The 22,296-nt window shown below is 42.7% G+C and overlaps 1 protein-coding gene across 1 annotated transcript in view; it reads left to right on the top strand.

Moving 5' to 3' along the window:
- Positions 1-15,369, top strand: part of LOC135207406 (E3 ubiquitin-protein ligase listerin-like) — a 57,548-nt gene extending 42,179 nt beyond the window's left edge. The window contains exons 4-6 of the mRNA XM_064239134.1: positions 6,232-6,384; positions 11,383-11,498; positions 15,156-15,369. Coding sequence (XP_064095204.1) covers positions 6,232-6,384; positions 11,383-11,498; positions 15,156-15,354 — 468 coding nt within the window. The 3' untranslated portion in view covers positions 15,355-15,369. The remainder of the gene's footprint in view (positions 1-6,231; positions 6,385-11,382; positions 11,499-15,155) is intronic.
- The last annotated feature ends 6,927 nt before the right edge of the window (positions 15,370-22,296 follow it).

The following is a 22,296-nucleotide window of genomic DNA, read 5'->3' as shown; positions in this document are numbered from 1 at the left end:
TTCGCACACAAGACGAAGGAAGTCTTGGTAGGACTCCAGCAGCAGTTGTCTGCCTTAGTAGGAGTTCTTTCTGAAGGCTCTTCTAGGAAGAAAGACGTTTCTCTTCCCATCAAGAGTTCTGTTAGGAGAGCCTCAGAGAGTAGGCGCCCTGGCGTCAGCAGACGCTCCTCGCCTGAAAGGTTTTCGTCCCCAGCGAGACCTTCTTCAGTTGGATATGACAGGACTCGTGTGTCCTCTCCTTCTAAGATCGCTAATCGGAAACTCCCTGCAAGCAAGAGTTCTCCCAGGAGTTTTTCTAGAGGCGATTGCGCCTCTCATGGCAAGTATCAGGAGCCTGATTCGCGGATTTCTCGTGAGAGAATTCGTTCGGCTAAGAGCTCCGGGAGAGTTGAGAGCCCCTCTCTTTTCAGAGCTCCGCAAGAAGGAAGGAGCGTTCGTTCGTCCTCTAGACTTTTCCCGAAGGAACAACCCTCTCCCTCCGGCAAGTGCCCAGGAATCAGGAGTCCCGTAGGATCTTATAGATATCCTAATAAGGACGCAAGAGTATCGCCGAATAGGCACCACGATTTTGACAAGTGTTCTTCGCCTCCCAGGAGGTATAGGAGAGAATCTAGCGCCTCTCCGAATGGACGCAAAGGGAAAAGGAGCTATTCGCCTGCTAGACGCAGTTACCAGGACGCAAATGTCTCCGCTACTGGACGACGGGAACAAAGGGTTCTCCTTTCTCCTCGCAGGCGCATTTCGCCTTCCAGGCGTCCTCATCAGGACGCAAATGCCTCTCCTTCTTGGACCAGGCATCCTCACCAGGACGCAAGCACCTCTCCTTCTTGGCCCAGGCGCGCACACCAGGACGCAAGCGCCTCTCCTTGACGCCAGGAACAGGATGTTCTCCTTTCTCCTCGCAGGCGCTCTTCGCCTCACAGGCGTCTGATTCAGGACGCAAGCGCCTCTCCTAGCAGGCGCAAGGAGCAGAGCAGAAGCCCGAGTATAGGGAAGCTCCAGGACTCGTGCAGGAAGGAGGATAGAACCAAGGTTTCGGATATCCAACAAGGGGACATTGATTCTCCTACAGTTAGGATTCACGAGAGAAAAAGGCTTCTTTCTCCGGATCGGTCTCCTGAAAAGGCAAAGCACTCTTCGCCTGCATCGCTTTTGGAAGAAGTTTCGGAAGAAGAGATCTCCAAAGATGCAGGAGTTTCGGACTATAAGAGACTTGCTTCTCTTTTGTTGCAAGTGTTTGGAGACTCGCTACGCCCGTCGGATCCCCCTTCTCCGGGATCTTTATTATCTAGCACGAAACTGTCGAAGTCCTCCTCCTTCGTCAGGATGACCCCTACTCTTTCTATGAGAAAGTCTCTGAAGAGCCTCGAGAGCTGGCTCAGATCTAAGAAGGAAGCGGGGAAGACGGTATTCGCTTGTCCTCCTTCCAAGCTGACGGGAAAACCAGGTATGTGGTATGATACCAAGGAGCCAATGGGCCTGGGACTCCCTTCGTCCTCAGATGCGGACTTTTCCGCTCTTGTAGATTCTTCAAGACGACGCTCTCTGCATTCTGCAAAAGCCTCTTGGGGAATGTGTGAGGTTGATCATCTCATCAAGGGCCTGTTCAAGACTCTCTAAGTCTTTAATTTCATGGACTGGGCTTTGGGAGCTTTAGCCAAGAAGTCTCAAGAACCAGACTTCGTTACCATGGAAGAGTTGGGCAGCGTATTAACTTGCCTAGACAAGGCGGTTATGGATGGCTCCAATGAAGTGGCATCCCTTTTTGGATCCTGTATATTGAAGAAGAGGGCAGTGTTTAGCTCCTTCTTAACGAAATCTGTTTCGCCTCTGCAGAGATCCTCCCTGTTATACGCGCCCCTCTCTAGTCACCTTTTTTCCTCAGGAAATAGTGAGGGATATATCGAAGACCTTATCAGAAAGGCCACACAGGACCTGTTGGCCCAGTCAGCTAAAAGGCTAAAACCTGCTGTTCAGGTTTCGAAGAAGGAGAAAGTTCCCTTCCAGCAGCCCTTTCGGGGAAGGTCTGCCCCTAGATCTTCTCTCAGAAGTAGACGATCGGAGAAGAGAGGAAGGTCTTCTCGAAGGCCGTTTGTCAAGACCCAGTGAGACTGCGGTCCTCCAGACAAAGTGGGTGCCAGGCTTCTAAACTTTTACGAAACTTGGGACACAGAAAGGTGCCGATGCCTGGTCCCTATCCATCCTAAAGAAAGGATATTTAATCCCCTTCAGGGAAAAACCTCCCTTAACTACAACTCCAAGGGAGTTGACAGCAAACTACAAGGATTCTGTCAAGAAACAAGCCCTTCTACATCTCGTGGAGCAGATGCTTTACAAGGAAGCCATAGAGAAGTAAAAGATCTCTCTTCTCAGGGGTTTTACAATCGCCTGTTCTTGGTTCCGAAAAGTTCAGGAGGTTGGAGGCCAGTTCTGGACGTGAGCGCCCTGAACGTGTTCGTAGCAAAGAGGAAGTTCACAATGGAGACGACATCCTCGGTGTTAGCAGCCCTGCGTCCAGGGGACTGGATGGTATCCCTGGACCTGCAGGATGCTTATTTCCATGTGCCAATACACCCGTCTTCCAGGAAATACCTCAGATTTATGCTCAAGAAGAGTATTTCAATTTCGGGCCCTATGCTTCGGACTCTCAACAGCCCCTCAAGTATTCACAGGACTGATGAAAAATGTGGCTCACTGGCTTCATCTCGAAGGGATTCGAATATCCTTGTATCTAGACGACTGGCTGATACGAGCACAGTCGCCGAGTCAGATGTCTGGAGGACTTAAATAAAGATGACACTTGAAGTTAACACAGTCCTTGGGACTGTTAGTAAACCTCGAGAAATCCCAGATGATTCCCCAGCAGAACATTGTTTATCTGGGGATTCGGATGGATTCTCGGGGTTTTCATGTATTTCCATCACAGGAAAGACAGAACCGCTGCTTGGAAAAAGTAGCAACCTTCCTAGAGAAAGAACAATGTTCCGCGAGGGAATGGATGAGTCTTCTGGGGACCCTTTCCTCGTTGGAACAGTTTCATTTCTCTGAGGAAGGCTTCACCTAAGGCCTTTACAGTTCTATCTAAGAGAACATTGGGATCAGATCCCAAAATCTGTCCGATTCCTTCCAGATCACGAAGGAAATAAAGGAGGACCTTCGTTGGTGGATGAATCCGTGCAGGATCAACGAAGGAGTATCCCTTCACGTTCCGAACCCTCGGCTAGTGTTGTACTCCGACGCCTCAGATGCGGGGTGGGGAGCCACTCTAGGGACGAGAGAAGTGTCAGGCACCTGGAGGGGAGAACAGGTGTCCTGGCACATCAATATGAAGGAATTAACAGCGATTCACCTGTCTCTCATACACTTCGAGGCTCAGATCTCAGGTTCAGTCCTACAGATCAATTCGGACAACACAACAGCCTTAGCTTACATCAAGAAGCAAGGAGGGACGCACTCGTTCTCCCTTTACAAAAAGGCAAGAGAAACTACTGCTTTGGGCGAAGAGAGAAGAATCACTCTCCTGACGAGATTCATTCAAGGGGACAAAAATGTAAGAGCCGACCTTCTGAGCAGGAGAGACCAAGTACTGCCTACAGAATGGACGTTGCATCAGGAGGTATGCAACAGACTATGGAACCTCTGGGGGGGATCAAATATAGATCTTTTTGCCACCCATTGGAACAGCAGGCTGGAAAGTTACTGCTCCCCGATCGCCGACCCAAGGGCGATTTCTGTGGACGGCCTTCTCCTCGATTGGTCCGGAATAGACGGGTATGCTTTTCCTCCGTTCAAGATCATATCGGTAAGTAGTAAGGAAGTTTGCAGCAGCGAAGGGAGCCAAACTGACCCTCATAGCCCCGTTCTGGCCAGCGCAAAACTGGTACACAGAGGTACTGGGATGGATAGTAGACTTTCCGAGATCTCTCCCAAACAGGAGCGATCTTCTCAGACAACCCCACTTCGACAGGTATCACAAAAACCTGCCCGCTCTTGCTCTAACTGCCTTCAGACTATCGAAGGACTTGTCAGAATGAGAGGTTTTTCTCGAGAAGTTGCGAAAGCGATCGCAAGAGCAAGGAGACCATCTACTATTCGAGTCTACCAGTCAAAGTGGGATGTGTTTCGCAGATGGTGTAGGACTCAGAAGATATCCTCTTCCAGTACCTCTGTGACAGATATAGCTGATTTCCTCCTTTACTTTGAAGGAAAAATGTAATCTAGTAGTCTCTACAATTAAGGGCTATAGTATGCTATCTTCAGTCTTCAGGCATAGAGGCCTTAACATTGGGGGAAGACAAAGATTTACATGATCTGATTAAATCCTTCGAGACGTCAAAGAACAGAGGTATTAGAGCACCTAGTTGGAACTTGGATGTGGTCCTAAAGTTACTTTGATGACCCCCAAATTCGAACCTCCCCGTAAAGGCTACGTTCAGAGATCTGACAAGGAAGTCTTTATTCTTGGTCGCGCTAGCCTCAGCAAAAAGAGTAAGCGAACTACAAGCCTTAGAACATAATGTTGGCTTCAGGAACGACTCGGCGTTCTGTTCCTTCAAACCGATGTTTTTGGCAAAGAATGAAAACCCTTCGAAAACCTTGGCCTAGAACCTTCGAGGTAAAAGGACTTTCGTCTCTAGTAGGTACAGAGCAAGAAAGGGCTCTTTGCCCAGTTAGAAGCCTTAAGTTCTACTTAGAAAGGAAGAACGAACTAAAGGGGAGTAAGGAGAGTTTATGGTGCTCAGTTAGAGATCCCAGAAGGCAGATCTCAAAAAATGCTCAGGCGTTCTTCATAAAAGATGTAATCAAGGAAACCCATTTAGCGTGTAAAGAAGAACAACTGGACCTCCTTAGAGTTAAAGCTCACGAGGTAAGAGCAGTCGCTACCTCTTTGGCATTCCACAAAGAACTTGTCGATACAGACTCTAGTGGAGTCAACTTTTTGGAGATGCATTCAGTCTTTGCATCCATTACTTGAGAGGACATTCAAGTGACGTACGACAAATGCTTTACTCTAGGAGCGTACGTATCTGCGGATTCGTTGCTGGGACAGGGAGGCTGACCCAATCCTTTTTTAGTTTATATTAGGTTAGGGTTTTTAATGGCTTTTTGGTGCGTTTAATTGGTCGATTGAAAGAGGGTGCAGGAGTTGACCCCTTTCAAATCGTAGTTCTAACATGTTAGTGTGGTCAGGTGATCGGGATTGGTCGTTATGCTCCTTGTAGTGTATTAATTACCTAAAGCTCTATCATGTAAGAGGGTTAGCCCCCGTTGGTATGATACAGGTCAAGGTTCTGCCATGTAAGTGGGTCAGCCCCCATTGGTACGATCCAAGAAAAGGCTCTGCCATGTAAGCGGGTAAGCCCCCATTGGCATGATCCGAAAGGGTTATCAGTCACACGTCTCATCCTCTCTGAAACTCCGATGGCAAGCAGACTCATAGACAGTATCAATGAAGTCTTCTTCCATTTCAGGTAGGAACCAAGGTTGTTTTTTAATATACCTACAACGTATGTTGTTTCCCCGTTTTTATATTCATAAATAAATTAGTATGTAACTGTCTCTTGCCCTCCACCAAGGGTGTCAATCAGCTAAGTATATATCTGCCGGGGAAGTTGCATGTACAAAAATGATATTGTTAGTATACAATAAAGTTTTGTACATACTTACCCGGCAGATATATACGATTAATGGCCCGCCCAGCCTCCCCTCAGGAGACAGGTGGAAGAGAAAAATTCTGGTTAGAAAACGGGAATGGTTCCTATTCCCGCCACCCAGCGGCGGGAGTGGGCTGGTCACCTGACCTACCTGTCACGTGTGCCGCGAGTTTTGAATTCTGTCGGGACGTCAGAGACTATAGCTAAGTATATATCTGCCGGGTAAGTATGTACAAAACTTTATTGTATACTAACAATATCATTCTTCCATCAACGTTCTAATTATTTGTCTTCCATAAGTTGATGTGGTTTGTCAATGAGTTCAAGAGGAAAAAATTATGTACTACATATGGGAGTATGTAATATGGATAAGCTCCAAACTTCAGAGTTAATAATACTCATCATATCTGTTCATTCCTTTTTAGCTATAACTACTATACCAATACATATTCTTGTTTCTGGTTATATTTTATGTATCTTTGTCAAATAAATTTCTTGATATGTTGGTGATGGATTTTTTATAACTGTTTTGTGGAATATTTTGTTATGAAATAAAACAAACTTATTATAATTACAGGTCCGAGAGGCAGCACAGGTTGCCAATAAAGCTCTTGTAATTCAAGTAGGAAAGCAGCTTGCTCCTCATCTTCGTGCTGTCATGCCTACCTGGGTGTTAGCTATGGTGGATCCACATACTCCTGCTGCTCTTACAGCATCTAAGGCTTTCCATGTTAGTTGATATTTTATTATTTTATAAACTGTAAGAAGTGTAGTGATCTATTGTTTTCTTTAAAATCTATAAGTTTTTGAAGTCAGTTTTGTTGGGAAAACAGTACATATAACATAAATTTCTGGAGACTACATAATAATCTCAAAGATAATTCAGTACATCCAAGTAGCAAAATTCAAATTTGTAGCTGTGCATTTCAATCTGTTTAGCTTGAATACAGCTGATATTCCTGCTATTAAACGAGGTGTAAATTCAGACATATTACATCAAAATATAGTATACTTTCCACCTGTTATAAGAATGTCTTTGTTAATGCAGGTAACATAAAAATTTAAAAAATTCAGGAAAGATATAGTTGACCCCCACTATTCATGGACTGAGGATTCGTGGACTTTTATATTCATGGATTTCTCTATGGACTTTATACAGTAGTGCCTCAGGATACAAAATTAATCCGTTTCCGAAGCGGCCTTGTAACATAATTTTTTCGTATCGAGAACTACGTTTTACATGTAAATTGCCTAATTCGTTCCAACCCCTACAAAAACACCACAGTAAATTTTAGAATAAAGCTAAATTGACCACTAAACAATGAAATACAACAATTTGGACCATTCAATACCTAACGTAACCTTTACTGTACCTGTAAATAAAGTGTATTAGTATACAGGGTACAAGAAATACTGTTCGTACATATGTAGTAAAATGTGGAACCTTACCTTTCGAGTGAGGCAATGTCTGAAAATGGCAACAGAGGAGGAAGACAAATGGCAGAAAACATGAACACTTAACTTTACGAAACATATTAAAAAATGGCAGAAAACATTAACATTAAACTTTACAAAACACACTAACAAATGGCAGAAAACATTAACACTTAACTTTACAAAAAACTTAAAATTAAATTTCTTTTTTTTTTTGCCTTTTTCTGATTTTTTTTTTTTTTTTTTTTTTTTTTTCACCGCTTCCAATTTTTTGTTTTTTTTTTGTATCACGTGGGCCTTCCTGTTTGCTTACTACTAAAGGCCTCTCTATCCAAGGAAGATTGCTTTTGTCTGCTTTTTAAAATGTTCCTGAAACGACTCAGGCAAACGTCATCGAACTGCACAAGCATACGACTTGTATAAACCTTTTCAGGGTGTCTCTTTTCTACGAATGATTGCACTTTATGAAAAGCAGCTAGAACATCCTTAGTTTCTGCCGTTGTCATAGGGTCCTCCTCCTCCTCCTCGCCGCTGCTAGAGAACTCTTCTTGAATGACGTTATGTTGCATGGCCTCCAACTCCTTCAGGTCATCCGTCGTAAGATCCTCTTGGTGCTCTTCGAGAAGGTCATTGATGTCGTCCTCGTCGACAACCAGCCCCATGGACTTGCCGAGTGCAACAATCTCATCAAGATCTGGTTGTGAAAGTTTCAGGATTGTCAACTGTTTCTGAATCTGCACCAGCTTCACCCACGTTGAATCCCTTGAAGTCTCGGACGAATACGGCATCAGGCCAGAGTTTCCTCCACGAAGAATTCAAGGTTCACCTCGAAACCTCCTGCCAAGAGCTTGATCGATGAGTCGGATGCATATCACGATATCGAAATGCTCCTTCCAAAATTGACGCAAGGTGAGGTTTGTGGTATCGGTGATGTCGAAACATCTCTTGAAAAGATGTTTCGTATACAGCTTCTTGAAGTTCGATATCACTTGCAGGTCCATGGGCTTGAGGAGAGGTGTGGTGTTAGGCGGAAGATAAAGAACCTTGATAAAAGAATACTCCCACTAGGATATCTTCCTCGTGGCCAGGAGGGTGAGCAGGGGCATTGTCCAACAACATCAGACATTTCAGAGGGAGGCACTTCTCTTCCAAGAATTTCTTCACTGTCGGGCCGAAACACAGATTTACCCACTCGGTGAACAAGTCTCATTACCCAGGCTTTCGCATTAGCCCTCCACATCACCAGAAGCTTCTCCTTTAGCACTTTGTGAGCCTTGAAGGCTTAAGGAGTCTCAGAATGATAGACAAGTAGGGGCTTCACCTTACAATCCCCACTGGTGTTCGAACAAAGTGCAAGCGTAAGCCTGTCTTTTATAGGCTTATGCCCGGGTAGCTTCTTCTCTTCCTCCATGATGTATGTCTGACGAGGCATTTTTTCCCAAAAAAAGGCCAGTCTCGTCACAGTTGAAGACTTGCTGAGAATTGTAGCCTTCCATGATCGTCATCTAGTCGAACGTCTTAATAAAGTCTTTGGCCGCTTTCGTGTTCGAGCCGGCAGCCTCCCCATGCCGCAACACCGAATGGATGCCAGTCCATTTACGGCAGATTGCCGTCTCGGTTAACGTATCGCCAGCGATTTCTTTGTCTTTAATCCATACAAGAAGCGGCCTCTTCATCTCATGCACGTGGCTCCTCTTGTTGGACAAAATAGTCACGCCCTTGGAAGGTGTAACTGCTTTGATGGCTTCCTTCTGCTTAAGGATGGTGCCTATTGTCGACAGATTTTGGCCGTATTCCTTAGCGATTACACTCAACTGCATGCCAGCCTCATACTTCTTGATTATCTCCATCTTTGTCTTCATAGAAAGCACCCTCCTCTTTCTGTGAACTTCAGCAACATTCTTGGGACCCATGGCTAATAACGTAAGTTAATTAAGTTCACACACAACACGATAAAGTAACTTACTACATAGAAAGCGAAATCACTTACACGAATTTACGTTAACAAAGGAAATCTATGTGAACGAACAAATTCCACGTGCGTACGATAACGCTGATGCGATGAAGTGGTCGAAGACACTTTTACGTAGAGGGATGATGGGACAGATGCTGACCAATAGGAGAGCAGGATCTTATGGCGGTGACTAGCATCAGGAACCAATGGGAGAGCGGGAGGATGGTGGTGAGTCTACTGAGTTGGCGGCGTGCGAGTTTTAAAATTGTTCGCGGCGGCGTGCGAGTTTTAAAATTGTTCTTGGCGGCTCGGGTGAATCTCGGACTTTACCCTTTCGCAACCTGAATTATTTTTGTACACCGAAGCAAAAAAATCGTCTTTGCTTTCATAACCTGGATTTTTTGTAAGTAGGGACTTTCAAATGTAGAGGTTCCACTGTATACCTATTATTTGTGGAAAATTTGTGTATTCGCGATATTTTTCAATGAGAAATATCCACAAATTACTGAATTTTCATTTTAATTTCGTGATTAAATGCACTTTTTGTGATAAGCATTTTAATGGGTTTTTCTTGTTAGTTGAAACTACAAAATAACAGTTTAACATTTTTATAAGGGGTTCTAAGTATTTTGCATTCTAGCTATTCAGGGTCTGGTAAGCATCCCTGTGAATATGAGGGGCCCACTGTGCTGTAGGTAGCATAGACTGACTCTCTCTCTCTCTCTCTCTCTCTCTCTCTCTCTCTCTCTCTCTCTCTCTCTTGTTATTTGACACATAATATATTCTTTGTTTTTTGCGAGATCCTGAAAAAACCTTCGTTGGTGAGGCAAAATTCTCCATGATCTCTCACAACTTATACAAACCTACAAGATCACACACACTGAGCACACCCAGAGAAAAGATAGGAAAACGGGCAAACTAAACCTGCTTTAACGAGATAGAGAGTAATCACGTCCTCTGTTAAAGGTGATAAGAAAGTAATTGATGCGCTTACATGATGCCCAAGGAATTGTGGGAGCTCCCAAATACCCCATGAGCAAGTACAGATGCCAATTTAGTGGATTTCCAGGTGGCGCTAGAAGATTATCCTAATGCTAAGACCGAAGGTTTATTAGTTATGAAAAATATAAATTAAAAATTTGTGATTTTAAGAGAACATTTTTTATTGAGGTTTATAATTTCAAATAGTAACAGCTGAAGTACATATAAGGCTTGTGAATAAAAAAAGGAATCCTTGTAGTGAAATGTAAATTCCTTGAAATGAGACCAGATCATTAAGCTTCTGTGGACTGTGGACTTATGGTTTTTTAGCAGAAGGCTTACAGATTTTTGCAGAATATTAACAAAATCAAAGCTACCAAAATTAAATAAGTGTAAGCAGTAAACATATATATTTAAGGTAAAACATTGCCAAAACCATGCAAATTATCCAAAGTACATGGTGCTTACTTTTTAAGAAACTAACATGACCCATTTGTAAGTTTTCTTTTTTTGACAAGATAGATAACATTCCTTTGCTCATTCAGAGGTCATATCCAAAGATTTGACTAAGATAACTTTGGCCATCTACCTTGACAAATATAGTTTTTTTTACCATCTCCAGTTCCTTCTAAAACTATACAAATAAAATAAATATGCCTGTTACATATGTATGAAAATACTTTCTCTCTCTCTCTCTCTCTCTCTCTCTCTCTCTCTCTCTCTCTCTCTCTCTCTCTCTCTCTCTCTCTCTCCTGTAAAATAAGATAAATGATTTAATTATAAAGTAATAAAAATATAAAACTATATGAAACAAATATACATACATGTTACATATGTATAAAAAATATCAGGAACACTCACTGAAAATGATCCTCATCTTGTCTGCTGGTTCGTGCAATTTTTTTTTTCTAAACGTTTACATACGTCATCAGTGAGCAAAGGACTTAAATTTGAATGATGTTTATATCAATCATTGGTAAGTGAAAGGGCTAACAAGAAAGCTCTTATTTGAAGGAAAATAGTAGAATATTAAACCATTGCAAAGCGAAACATTAGTAAAAAAATTACTGATTTACCATAAAAATTGATCATAAGAAGATGCTAGATAGTATTAAAACAAACTCATTCAGATAGAATTGCGAAAGATTAATAGATAATAATATGTTGTAACAATAATGGTAATAATTTTCATAATTCTTTTAGGCATTTTGAGTTATTGGAAGATGTAAAATGAATAGTAGAAGTAAGGTTGTAAGTTCTGTATATTCTGTATATTCCTTATTATTTTTTTTTTCTTTTAGTAAATTCCTTGGTTAGTAAATCGCCAAATGCTACTGAAAAGAATTGACTTTTTTTCAGGAGGCATTTTCAGTTGAGAAGAGAGCAGAGGTGTTATTATTTACGTGCAAAGCAGTTGTGGACCATGTTTCTGATAATCTCTTCAACCAAACTCCTCAAACACTCTCAGATCCAAAGTAAGTTTTAATGCATCTGTAAATTCTTTTTTACTGTTATGATAAGACCCAAAAGTTTTAGATTATATATGCACTCTTACATATTTATGCTACCTGTGCAAACTGTCTAAGCTGAATTCCTGAATACTGTACTTTAATAAACACCATAATTCATAGGGTATAACATAAATGTGTATCACTTGTATGTACTCCTTCTAAGTTTACTGTTTAGTTCAATCCTTTCTGCATGTTTCATAGTTTTGAAGCTTACCCTTCTCTTTACTGTTTTTATTGTTGCCAACCTAAGTAGCATGGTTGTGAAACAAATTCAGAAATCCTTTGAATCATCCACTATTTAGTTCAGTCCTTTCTGCCTGTTCCATAGTTTTGAAGTTTACTTTTCTCGTAAGTGAAGTGATTTTTTGTTGCCAACCTAAGTCGCTTGGCTGTGAAACCAATTCACAAATCATCTGAATCAGTCTTCAACTTTTCTTCAACTCTTACTTGTTAGGTGAAGGTATAACCAATTCTGTTGCTAACTCCTCTACTTCAAATTACACTATAATTCTTTTGAATATGTATTGACCAAAAAAACACAACATAAAAGTAATTTTATCATTGCAACGGGAAATGTCAGGCTACTTTTCAGCATCGTAATCTGTTAGTGTGGTTTTAAATGCTGTAGCTCAAGAGTGGATTTATTTTATCAAAAGATTATACTGAAGTAAAAGGAATTCAAGGAAATATACTAGAAATCAGGAATAAAAGAATATCAGGGGGCTCTTTCTTTACCTGTTAGAATTTGAAGTGTACCTTAGTACAAAGATTTCAAAGACAAAATCATAGTCAAAGTTGATTCATTTTTCCTGATTCCAACTCCAAAGTAGTGTACAGACACCACCCTACTTAAAACGAGTTACGTTCCAGACAGCCGTTTGTATGTCAAATTGTTTGCAAGTTGGTTACTGTACTCTCCATGCCTATTTAAGTACAGTATGATGCAAAATCGATACAGCACTGTGCATTTTTTATCTTAAAACACAATACACTGTATGTACAGTACTACTTTATGTACAGAATAGGTTTTCAAAACAAAATCTTAACTTAGAGGTGGCTAAGGGAAATGCTCTGAACACAGTTTTAATTTGTTATCCCATTTGTTTGTATCTCAGAATATTTGTACGTTGAATGTTCTTAATTAGGGTGGTGTCAGTAGCTCATTTAGGTGAACTTCATTGCATTATACAGAACTGGAGTTAATCAACCGGGCAAAGAAAGAATAGGTGTTTAAAAATGTCACACAGAGAGGTTACTGGCCTAAAGATTTTATCACATATATATAGTATTTAATACTGTATTAGGTATTGAAATTTATGTGATTTTCCAACATTTGTAAGTTCTCAAGAGGAGATTTTTGATATTCAAAAGTGCCTCCAGGTAACATGATTCATTCATTCATTAAGAAGATCCCAGAAGTACCTTCCCACTGCTGTGAAGAGGTACTAATGCCATGAAGCAATACTATACGGTATACAGATTTTACCCATGGAGTCCAGTGAAAAATTTTTCGATCCCAGGAATGGCTTCTGCAAGGCAAGAGATATTGGAAATCTTAACTTCATAAAAAATTTGGTTGTTTAAGTGCCATATTTTGTTGTTGTTTTGTATTTATCATACGAAACAACATGGATAATTCTTATGTCTTTGGATTTATACTGTTTTGTTAGTGTAGATTTTCCTATGCTAGCAAGAATTTTGAGGTAACCTAGAGGTTGTGGAGGATAGAGGGATTACTGAGTTTATGAAGTGCTACATCCTTGTTATGTTATCCGAGTACTGGCACTTTTGGGATCTTCCCTTACTGCTGCTGTTGCTCCCAAGGCCACTTCTTAGATGTTAATGAAATAGTACTAGAAAAATTTTCTGTCACCACTCTTCTCAAAATAGGTGGAATGGAACTTGAATGTGCCTTAGAAGACCCGCCCTTGAAAGTCCTATGCTGTACTAGTCTGTTGATGGCACAGGCTTTCTTTTCTTATCATGCATTACCAGTAGGTATGGTGCTGCTAGCTTTACTGATGGAGCATCACCATTCTTCTTGTTAGTGACTTGTCTCTTGAAAGTCTTGGCTTAATCTTAAACATGTCCAAAGAAATGGAAAGAATAGATCACCATGGCACCAGTCCTCACTCACCAGATTGCCAGGCTGCTCCTGTGATGACAGAGTTTTGAGTCCAGTTAATCTTGAGCAATGCAAGTGACATGACTCCACATGATTATCACTGATGAGGGTAGGTAACTTTTTTGAGCTACATGTATAACACAACATCAGGCACTTACTTCAGTAATAATTGGTGAAATACTATGAAATACTATATACCATGAGACAACTTCATGTCACCTGAGATGGGCACCCATATGAGTGACATGCACAACACAATCCCTGAAATGTCTGGATTTGTCTCAACTTCTTGTGCGAGTGGCTCAACTTTAATTTGTATGCACAACATGATTTGATTTCTGTGATGTCAGGCCATGTCTCTACTGCTTGAACTAAGATCGACATGACTTCAGGCTGCATGTATGACATGGATGAGTTGATTCATGTGATATCTGGACGTGACTTTAGTGCTTCTTGTATGTACTTGGATGACAAGGTTATCATTAATGTCACAGTAACATGTCCTAGGAAAGATCTGACTGTGTCACGAACCCTATGAAGTCTGGCTGTGTCTCTTTTGTTTCCTGTGTGCATGACATAACTGCACTCACTCACACACCTGTGTCATTTGTAATGCTGAATTGTATCACTGCTTACAAGCCTGCCTTTAACTATGGGTAGTGACTCATTGGCAGGCAATATGGCATACCTCATCCATCTTTACCTGTGTGTTTGTTATGGCCTATGTCTACTCTCAAGGTACATGTTTTATTTTGAATGGCCTTTTTTTTACTTCGCATGTCTGCCCTAGGGGTTAATGTACATATTGTCAAGTGTCTTTTTATTACAATTACTGGTCCAGACCAGTCATTGCTAAAAGCACTCCTCTTTTATCAGTATTTGGTGTGTGAAATACACACCTATCTCAAGCTCACCTTTTGTAACTGACATTGCCTCCTTGCCCCAAACAGGTGATGGAACATGTTTTAATCATATTTTCTTATGGCCTTTGGTTGTACATTGTTTCTTGCTCATATGATTAGATTACTTTCAGCTGCAATCTAACCAATATTTCATGCCCTTGCCTAGACAAGTGCCTACTTCCAGCAAAAAGGATCTTATTAGTGACTTAGTGACCCTTACCCATGACTCATTGGCACATATCAGCATACTTTTTTGTTAGGTATAGAAGTTATCTGCTTATATACCCTATGACCTGGCATGCGTTTATGTTCAAGTTGCTATAGATGCTTTAACAGTAACAATCTCATTCAGATTAGTTTAGGTAAGTGACTAAGCCATGTCTAAGAGTGCCTGATGTCAGACATTTTACATTATGTAGGAAATCTCTCAGTGATTGGACCATTAATGCCAGGCTATTAATAGTCCTGTTAAAAGAAAACATGTAAAATACTGGTTTGTAAGGTAGTAAACGATTGAATGGCTATTTTTTTAAAGTTCATGAATTTTTGTTAGAAACATTGCATTGTAAAATTTAATTTTTGGCTCTCTTTCAGAGTAACTGCTGAAGAAGATATGAAGAGTAAATACATACGTGTTTTGTCTTGTTCTCTTAATGGCCTGAGCCTTTTACTTTCAACCACAGTGAAGGCCACTGCTAAAAAACCTGAAGTTATTGCTGAAGTTAAACCTGTCCTACAGAATCCTAAGTTTTGGAAACTAGCAAAACATGAACATTCATTGGTAAGCATTTAACACAGACAATGTTTTTCTTTGGTATTTAGACTTGCAAATTCATCTTTACATGTTAAGTCATTATTATGTACATTTTGTTTAAAGAATCATCAAGACTGATTGTGTGATATCTCCATACATTGTAGTCATATTTCATAGAAATTTCTGTATGTCTTGCTTGATTATCCATATACGTATAAGATAAGAAAAATACAAAAGACAGCACGGTTTGACTGGAAAAAACCTATTTGTTCCGATACGTAATACAGTAATACTTTGGGTTACGAACCGATTAGTATACGAATTTTTTAACTTACGAAGTGACGCCCTCATTCTGGAATACGAATTTCGCTTGGAATACGAATGCGCGAATTTCCATCATGGGAGGCCGCCTGATTTGTTTACATCGGATGAGCGTGGGATCTGCGAACGCATTTTTTTCGGCCAAAACTTAACGCCTGCTTTGTTTACATCGGATGAGCGTGGGATCTGCGAATGCATTTTTTCGGCCAAAACTTAACGAGGGTCACGTGACTTCCTCCTACGCATCCCTTGACCCTTTTTAAACCATAACTCTTTCAATATCTCGCTGGCGGTAAGATTGAACGCATCTGTCCGTGATACGCTCTCAAATTTGCTTAGTGATTTGCGCACGTGTTGTGTTTCCGTGATAGTGCTTATACATTACTATTACCCAAATACTAAAGACAATGGCTCCCAAGATGACGAAGGCAAGCAGCAAGAAGGAAAGCATAAGAAAGAAGGAGATGATTACAGTCGAAATGAAGAAGGAAATTATCCAAATGCATGATAAAGGCGAGTGCGTGAAAGACATTGCAGCATTCTTCAAGCGGTCGCAATCAACGATCTGCACTATTTTGAAGAAAAATGAAGAAATTAAAGCCAGTAAAGCATCAAAAGGTGTCACAGTATTGACGAAACAACGGCCTTATTATTCTCGACGATGTAGAAATTTGCTCATAGAAAAATATTTTTATTGTAGTGTCTTACCGAACAATTATAGAGCCGTGATTTCCACGAGCGGCAGATACTAAATTCAAATTTAGCGCGTCGGCGTCGCCAACACTGGTGGTGATGACGTCATCTCCCTCCACTCGCGGGAGAACCAGGTACAACTGCCCAGGTGAATCCAATTCTTTTCCTGCCGGCGTCCGTGAACATCGGTGGTCCGGTGCGGTTGGATGACTTTGCTTTCGCTTTTTTTTCTGGTGGAATTTGATCTTCGGAATTGGTGAAGTACTCTTTTTTGGCGTTGTTGTTATTTTGCTTTTTATTTAGGCGCTTTGCCATGTCGGATTCTAGTCCGTCGGGAGTTAGGTTTTGCATCTCAGGATGTAAAACTAGATTATCCAAGTTAGAATATGATTCTCACACTAAATGTGTTAAGTGTAGGGGACAGGTTTGTTCAGCAGATCGAACATGTAACGAGTGTAGTGATTGGACTGATTCTCAATGGAAGTTTTTTTAGTTCATACTCGGAGAAATTAGCTAAAGACAGAATTAGAAAAGCAGCGCTTAGGGAAAGTAGACTTAGCTCTGCTTCGTCTTGCGATGCATCTGTTCCTTCTGTTTCTCCTAAATTGTTATGTCTCCTTTAACTACACCTCCTATTCCTCCTACTAATCCCACTTCTCCGGCTTCCCGTGTAGTTTTTCTTCCGACACCAATTGGCCAGTCTGGAATCGAGGTTAGATCAGAAATTCGGTTTTCGGTACTAGCGAATACGGTTTTGCAACTTGGTAATTCAGTTAAGACGTTTTTGGAGAAAGCGACCTCAGTGGTAAGAGTGTAAGTTGGAGGAGGGTGCGTCTGTCCCTGTCCTGACACGGCCTCCATAGAACAAAGGTCACCTGTCCACCAGGCCATACCCCCGCACCGGGGAGAAAGGACCATAACGGAAGTCCAAGGGATGTCGATCGGGGATTTGCCCACCCAAGACAGGCGCCTCGCTTGTTGAGCCTGTTGCGCCTCAACAGGGCTCGGTTAAGCGTTGGAAAGGTGTTGCGGTCAGACGCCTTTCGAATGATTCAAGCGATTCGTCTCCGGTCGCGCGGCGCTCTTTCTTGGCGAGATTCGCCCGTTTCGCGTCCCTTAAAGAGGCGTTCAGGCGCCGATTCTTCGCCTCCTCCAGTCAAGCGGTATAAGGAGCCTGAGAGTAGGGTTGCGCCGGGCCTGCCGCGGCCGTTAGCGGCTCGTTCGTCGCCTCAATCTGTGCCTTTTTTTTTTCGGCTCCATCTACTAGTAGAGATTGTGGTTTTAGCGCTGTAGCTAGCAGTTCTAAGGGTGTTTCTTTAGGCGCTTTTTTCGTCTGTTACGCCTGATGCGCCTGTTTCGCCTCGAATTTCGGCGGCTCCGAGCGAGGCGCAAGTAGTTTTTCCGCCTCCTGCTGAACATTTAGGCTCTTCCAAGCCTACGTTAACTGTTTTTGATTCGTCTCTGGCGCCTTTGCGCAAGCAGTTAGAGATGTTAACCAACTGGATGAATGAGTCCAAGGGTGGTTCGAAACCTTCAGATCCGGTTGTAGTTCCGTCTACTTCTTCGGCGGTATCGGAGAATGAAGAAGAAGTAGAGGAGGAGGATTCACATCACCTCTCGTGTTATTCACGTCTCCTTAGATTTCTTCTGGTATCTTATCCAGATTATTTTGAGAAAGCGGCTCCGCGCTCCCCAACTTCGACTTTTTTGATGAGGAGGAAAACTTCAGACCCTCTCCTCCCAAAAACAAAACTTGTTCTATCTAAAGCGGTTAGACATTCGTTGAAAGAGACGGAGAAATGGATGTCTATGAAAAGAGACTTAGGAAGGCTCTTTTTGCTTACCCTCCTCTAAGTTGCTTCGTAAGAGGTATAGGTTTTATGTAACTGGGGAAGCTCCTTCTCTGGGGAGTTTCTGCCTCCTCCCAGGGAGACTTCTCCAGTTTAATCGACTCCTCTAGAAGATCTGCTTTCGCCGCAGCGAAAGTTTTCTTTACAGCGCCTGAGTTGGACCACGTTGTAAAGAATCAATTTAAAACTTTTGGAAGTCTTTAGCTTCCTTGATTGGACTATTGGCGCTTTAGCGGCCAAGATCGAAGACTGTCCTTCTCTTTCCCAGGAGTTAGCGGAGGATTGGATTGGTGTTCTGTCCTGTGCGGACAAATCCATTAGGGATGGATGTGATGAGTTAGCTTCGCTCATCGCCTTTGGTACCCTTAAGAAAAAGGCAACTTTGGTGCTCTTTGCTTTGCTCTAAAAGGGTTACGTCCCAACAGAAGTCTGCTCTCTTGTTTGCTCCTTTTGTGAAAGATAACCTCTTTCCAGACGATGTAGTGTTGTCAATTTCGTCTGCGCTAGATAAGAAATCTACTTCGGATTTACTGGCACAGTCTACTAAGAGACCTAAAGCTCCTGTGGAGACTGTTCCTTCGGTTTCTCCTCTGGCCCAAGCGCCTTTTCGAGGGAAGAAAACCCAAGCGCTTCTTTCGGCCGAAATCGAATTTGCGACCTCAGTCTAAGGCCTCGGCCAAGGTTAACAAACCTTCCAAATGAAAGCTCGGTTCTTCATGCACCAGTGGGAGCCAGGCTAGCTCTGTTTTTGGGAGGAATGGGAAAACAGAGGAGCAGAAGCCTGGGTAGTGCAAGTACTCAAGTTCGGCTATCGTATTCCTCTCGTTTCACCTCCCTCGCTCTCACCTGTGCCAATTCCATTCCAGGCATACTCTCCGGGCTCAGACAACTTTCTGGCGCTAGCCGCAGAAGTGAAGCGCTTGTTCTCAAAGAAGCTGATAGAACAGATAGAAGGGGATTTTCCTCCAGGCTTTTACAATCGCCTTTTTGTAGTTCCCAAGTCATCAGGGGGCTGGAGGCCGGTTTTGGATGTGAGCGCCCTGAACTTGCATGTCCAGAAAACAAAATTTCATATGGAGACCACTCGGTCGGTTCTGGAGTCCATCAGACAGGGGGATTGGATGGTCTCTCTGGACATGCAAGACGCTTATTTTCACATTCCGATACATCGCGAATCTCGGAAGTACCTGAGGTTCATGTTCGAAGGCAAGGGTGTTTCAGTTTCGGGCGCTTTGCTTCGGACTAGCGACCGCTCCTCAAGTTTTCACCAGGGTTCTATCCCGATAGGAAGCTGGCTACATATTAGGAGTAAGAATCTCCCTCTATCTGGACGATTGGCTTCTCGGTCGGAATCAGAGAGTCGGTGCATGAAGGACCTTGGAACAACTCTGGATCTTGCCAGAAAGTTAGGAATTCTCGTCAACAAACAGAAGTCCCAGTTGGTTCCATCTCAGAGCATCCTTTATTTGGGGATGATTCTGAATGCTTCAAGTTTTTCGGGCTTTTCTGTCCCCGAAAGAAGGGGTTCAAGGCTGTCTGGAGACAGTTCAGGAGTTCTTGGACAAAAAGGTAAGTTCTGCCAATCAGTGGATGAGCTCCTGGGCAAATTGACGTCAGTGGAGAAATTTGTGACGTTGGAAGAACTGCACATGAGACCTCTGCAGTTTTTCCTGAGAGCCTCTTGGTGCAGGAGACACAACCAGACTCGATTACCTTTCCTGTCACAGATCAAATAAAAGAGACCTAAGGTGGTGGCTCTCTCGAGCAAGGTTGGAAGAAGGGTTAGATTTACGACCCATCCTCCCGAACCTACAGTTCTTTTTCCGACGCATCGGACACAGGTTGGGGAGCCCTACTGGGAAATCAACGGACTTCAGGAGCGTTGGTCGGAGAAGGAGAAGAAGTTCCACATAAATGTAAAGGAACTGTTAGCAATTTTCTTAGTGGGCTCAGAACAGTTTCGGAGCTTAGTAGAGGCCGAGTAGTGGCAGTGCATTACGACAACTCCACGGCTCTCTCGTACGTGCGGAAACAGGGGGGGACTCAGTCCTTTTCTCTCTGTACGTAAGTAGCCAAGGATCGTCCTCCTGTGGTCAAAACGAAGCGAAGGTTCAGCTAGTCCGAGATTACTTTTTTCCCCCCCGTTTTTCCGGGGAAAGATGAACGTCCTGGCGGACGAGTTAAGTCCCGTCAACAGCAAGTGTTACCTCTGGAGTGGACTTTGGACAACAAGATTTGTCAGAAACTTTGGCGGCCTTTGGGGGTACGACCGTCAATAGACCTGTTCGCGACATCGAGGAACAACCGTCTTCCTCTCTTTTGTTCTCCAGTCCCAGATCCTCTAGCCTTGGTCGGGTGGACGGCAATGCTGTTCTGGATTGGTCGTGGGGTCTGGAAGCTTATGCATTCCCTCCGTTCGGTCTAAGTAAGAGAGGTGCTGAACAAGTTCATGTCGCACAGCAATGTAACGCTAACGTTAATCGCTCCCTTTTGGCCCAGGCCCAAAGAGTGGTTCCCGGACCTTCTCCAGTTGTTAGTAGACTTCCCCAGACTTCTTCCTCCAGAGAAGTGGCTTCTCAAACAACCTCACTTCAAGAGGTTCCACCAAAACTTGTCCGCTCTAGCTCTGACAGGGTTCAGACTGTCCGGAATCTGTCAGAGCGAAAGGATTTTCAAGAAGAGCTGCAGAAGCTATCGCTCGTTGTAGGAGAGAGTCTTCTAACAAACTCTATCAAGGGAAGTGGAGAATCTTCAGAGAGTGGTGTAGAAGTGCTAAAGTCTCTACTTCTGCGACCTCTTTAACAGAAATAGCAGATTTCTTCTATTTCTTAGGAACTCTAAGAAACTGGCTCCTTCGACGATCAGAGGATATAGAGCCATGCTCTCTTCGTTTTTCGACATCGAGGTTTGGATATTTCCTCCAATTCAGATCTGCGGACCTCATTAGGTCTTTCGAAACCACTAAGCTCCCGCAAGATACAGTGGCTTGGAACTTAGATGTGGTGCTTAAGTTCCTCATGGGGCCACCGTTTGAGCCTTTGAAGTCGGCTTCACTCAGGAACTTGACTAAGAAGGCACTCTTTCTTATTGCACTAGCTTCTGCTAAGCGTGTCAGCGAATTGCACGCTATAGACAAAAGAGTCGGTTTCTCTCAAGGCAATGCTGTATTTCGGTATCTTTGACCTTTCTAGCCAAAAATGAGAATCCTTCTAATCCTTGGCCGAGGAGTTTTGTGGTAAGGAACTTATCTGATTTGGTTGGACATGAGGAGGAAGAAAGGCTCTTATGTCCAGTCAGGCTATTAAGCAGTATCTGTTTGCCACTAAGGGTATCAGAGGACAATCTTCTAAGCTCTGGACCTCGGTTCAAAATCCCTCTCGTCCTCTTTCTAAGAATGCTATATCGTTCTTTATTAGAGAGCTTATCAGGGAAGCTCACTCGCAGTCCGAGAACGACAATCTTTCCGTTCTGAGAGTTAAAGCTCACAAGGTTAGAGCAGTGGCAACTTCTTTAGCATTCAGAAAGAATTTATCTTTAGCTTCGATTCTTCAGAGCACGTTTCTGGAGATCGAATTCGGTTTTGCGAGTCATTATCTCAAAGAGATAGAAACGGTTTTTTCGAGAATTGTAAAACGTTAGGTCCCGGTGGCGGTTTTCTGGCATGGTGTTGGGAGAAACGGCACAGGGGTCGTCACCTCTATGCTAACTTTTCACCTTGAATAGGTGTCGAGTTCAAGGGAAGCTGGGGGTACTGAGTACCTGGGATACTCACAGTCTGTTAGGTCAGATTTTACAATGGTTGGGTATATATGTTTTTAAATCTGGTGTTGGTGACAAATGTTTTGTATGATTGAATTTCTGGTCTTAGCCCAGGGCAAGGGCAATCTTTGTTGTTACTATCCTCCGTCAGTCAGCCTTGACTCGCTTGAACTACGGAAGGATTCCACTCCTGTAGAGGCTAACTTTGGTCAAATTCCAATTCCTCTACAATAGTAAGAAGAGCACCGACCAGAGCAGTAACAGTCTGCTGTAGCTCTCTTACAAGGTAAGGTACAACAGACACTTGAGTGTTTACTGGTATTGCAATAAAATGTAACCATTTTAAAAATACTAGTGG

This window comes from Macrobrachium nipponense, chromosome 32 (genome assembly GCF_015104395.2).
Source record: "Macrobrachium nipponense isolate FS-2020 chromosome 32, ASM1510439v2, whole genome shotgun sequence".
NCBI classification, from domain to species: domain Eukaryota; kingdom Metazoa; phylum Arthropoda; class Malacostraca; order Decapoda; family Palaemonidae; genus Macrobrachium; species Macrobrachium nipponense.
This window is presented reverse-complemented; position numbering and strand designations above follow the sequence as displayed.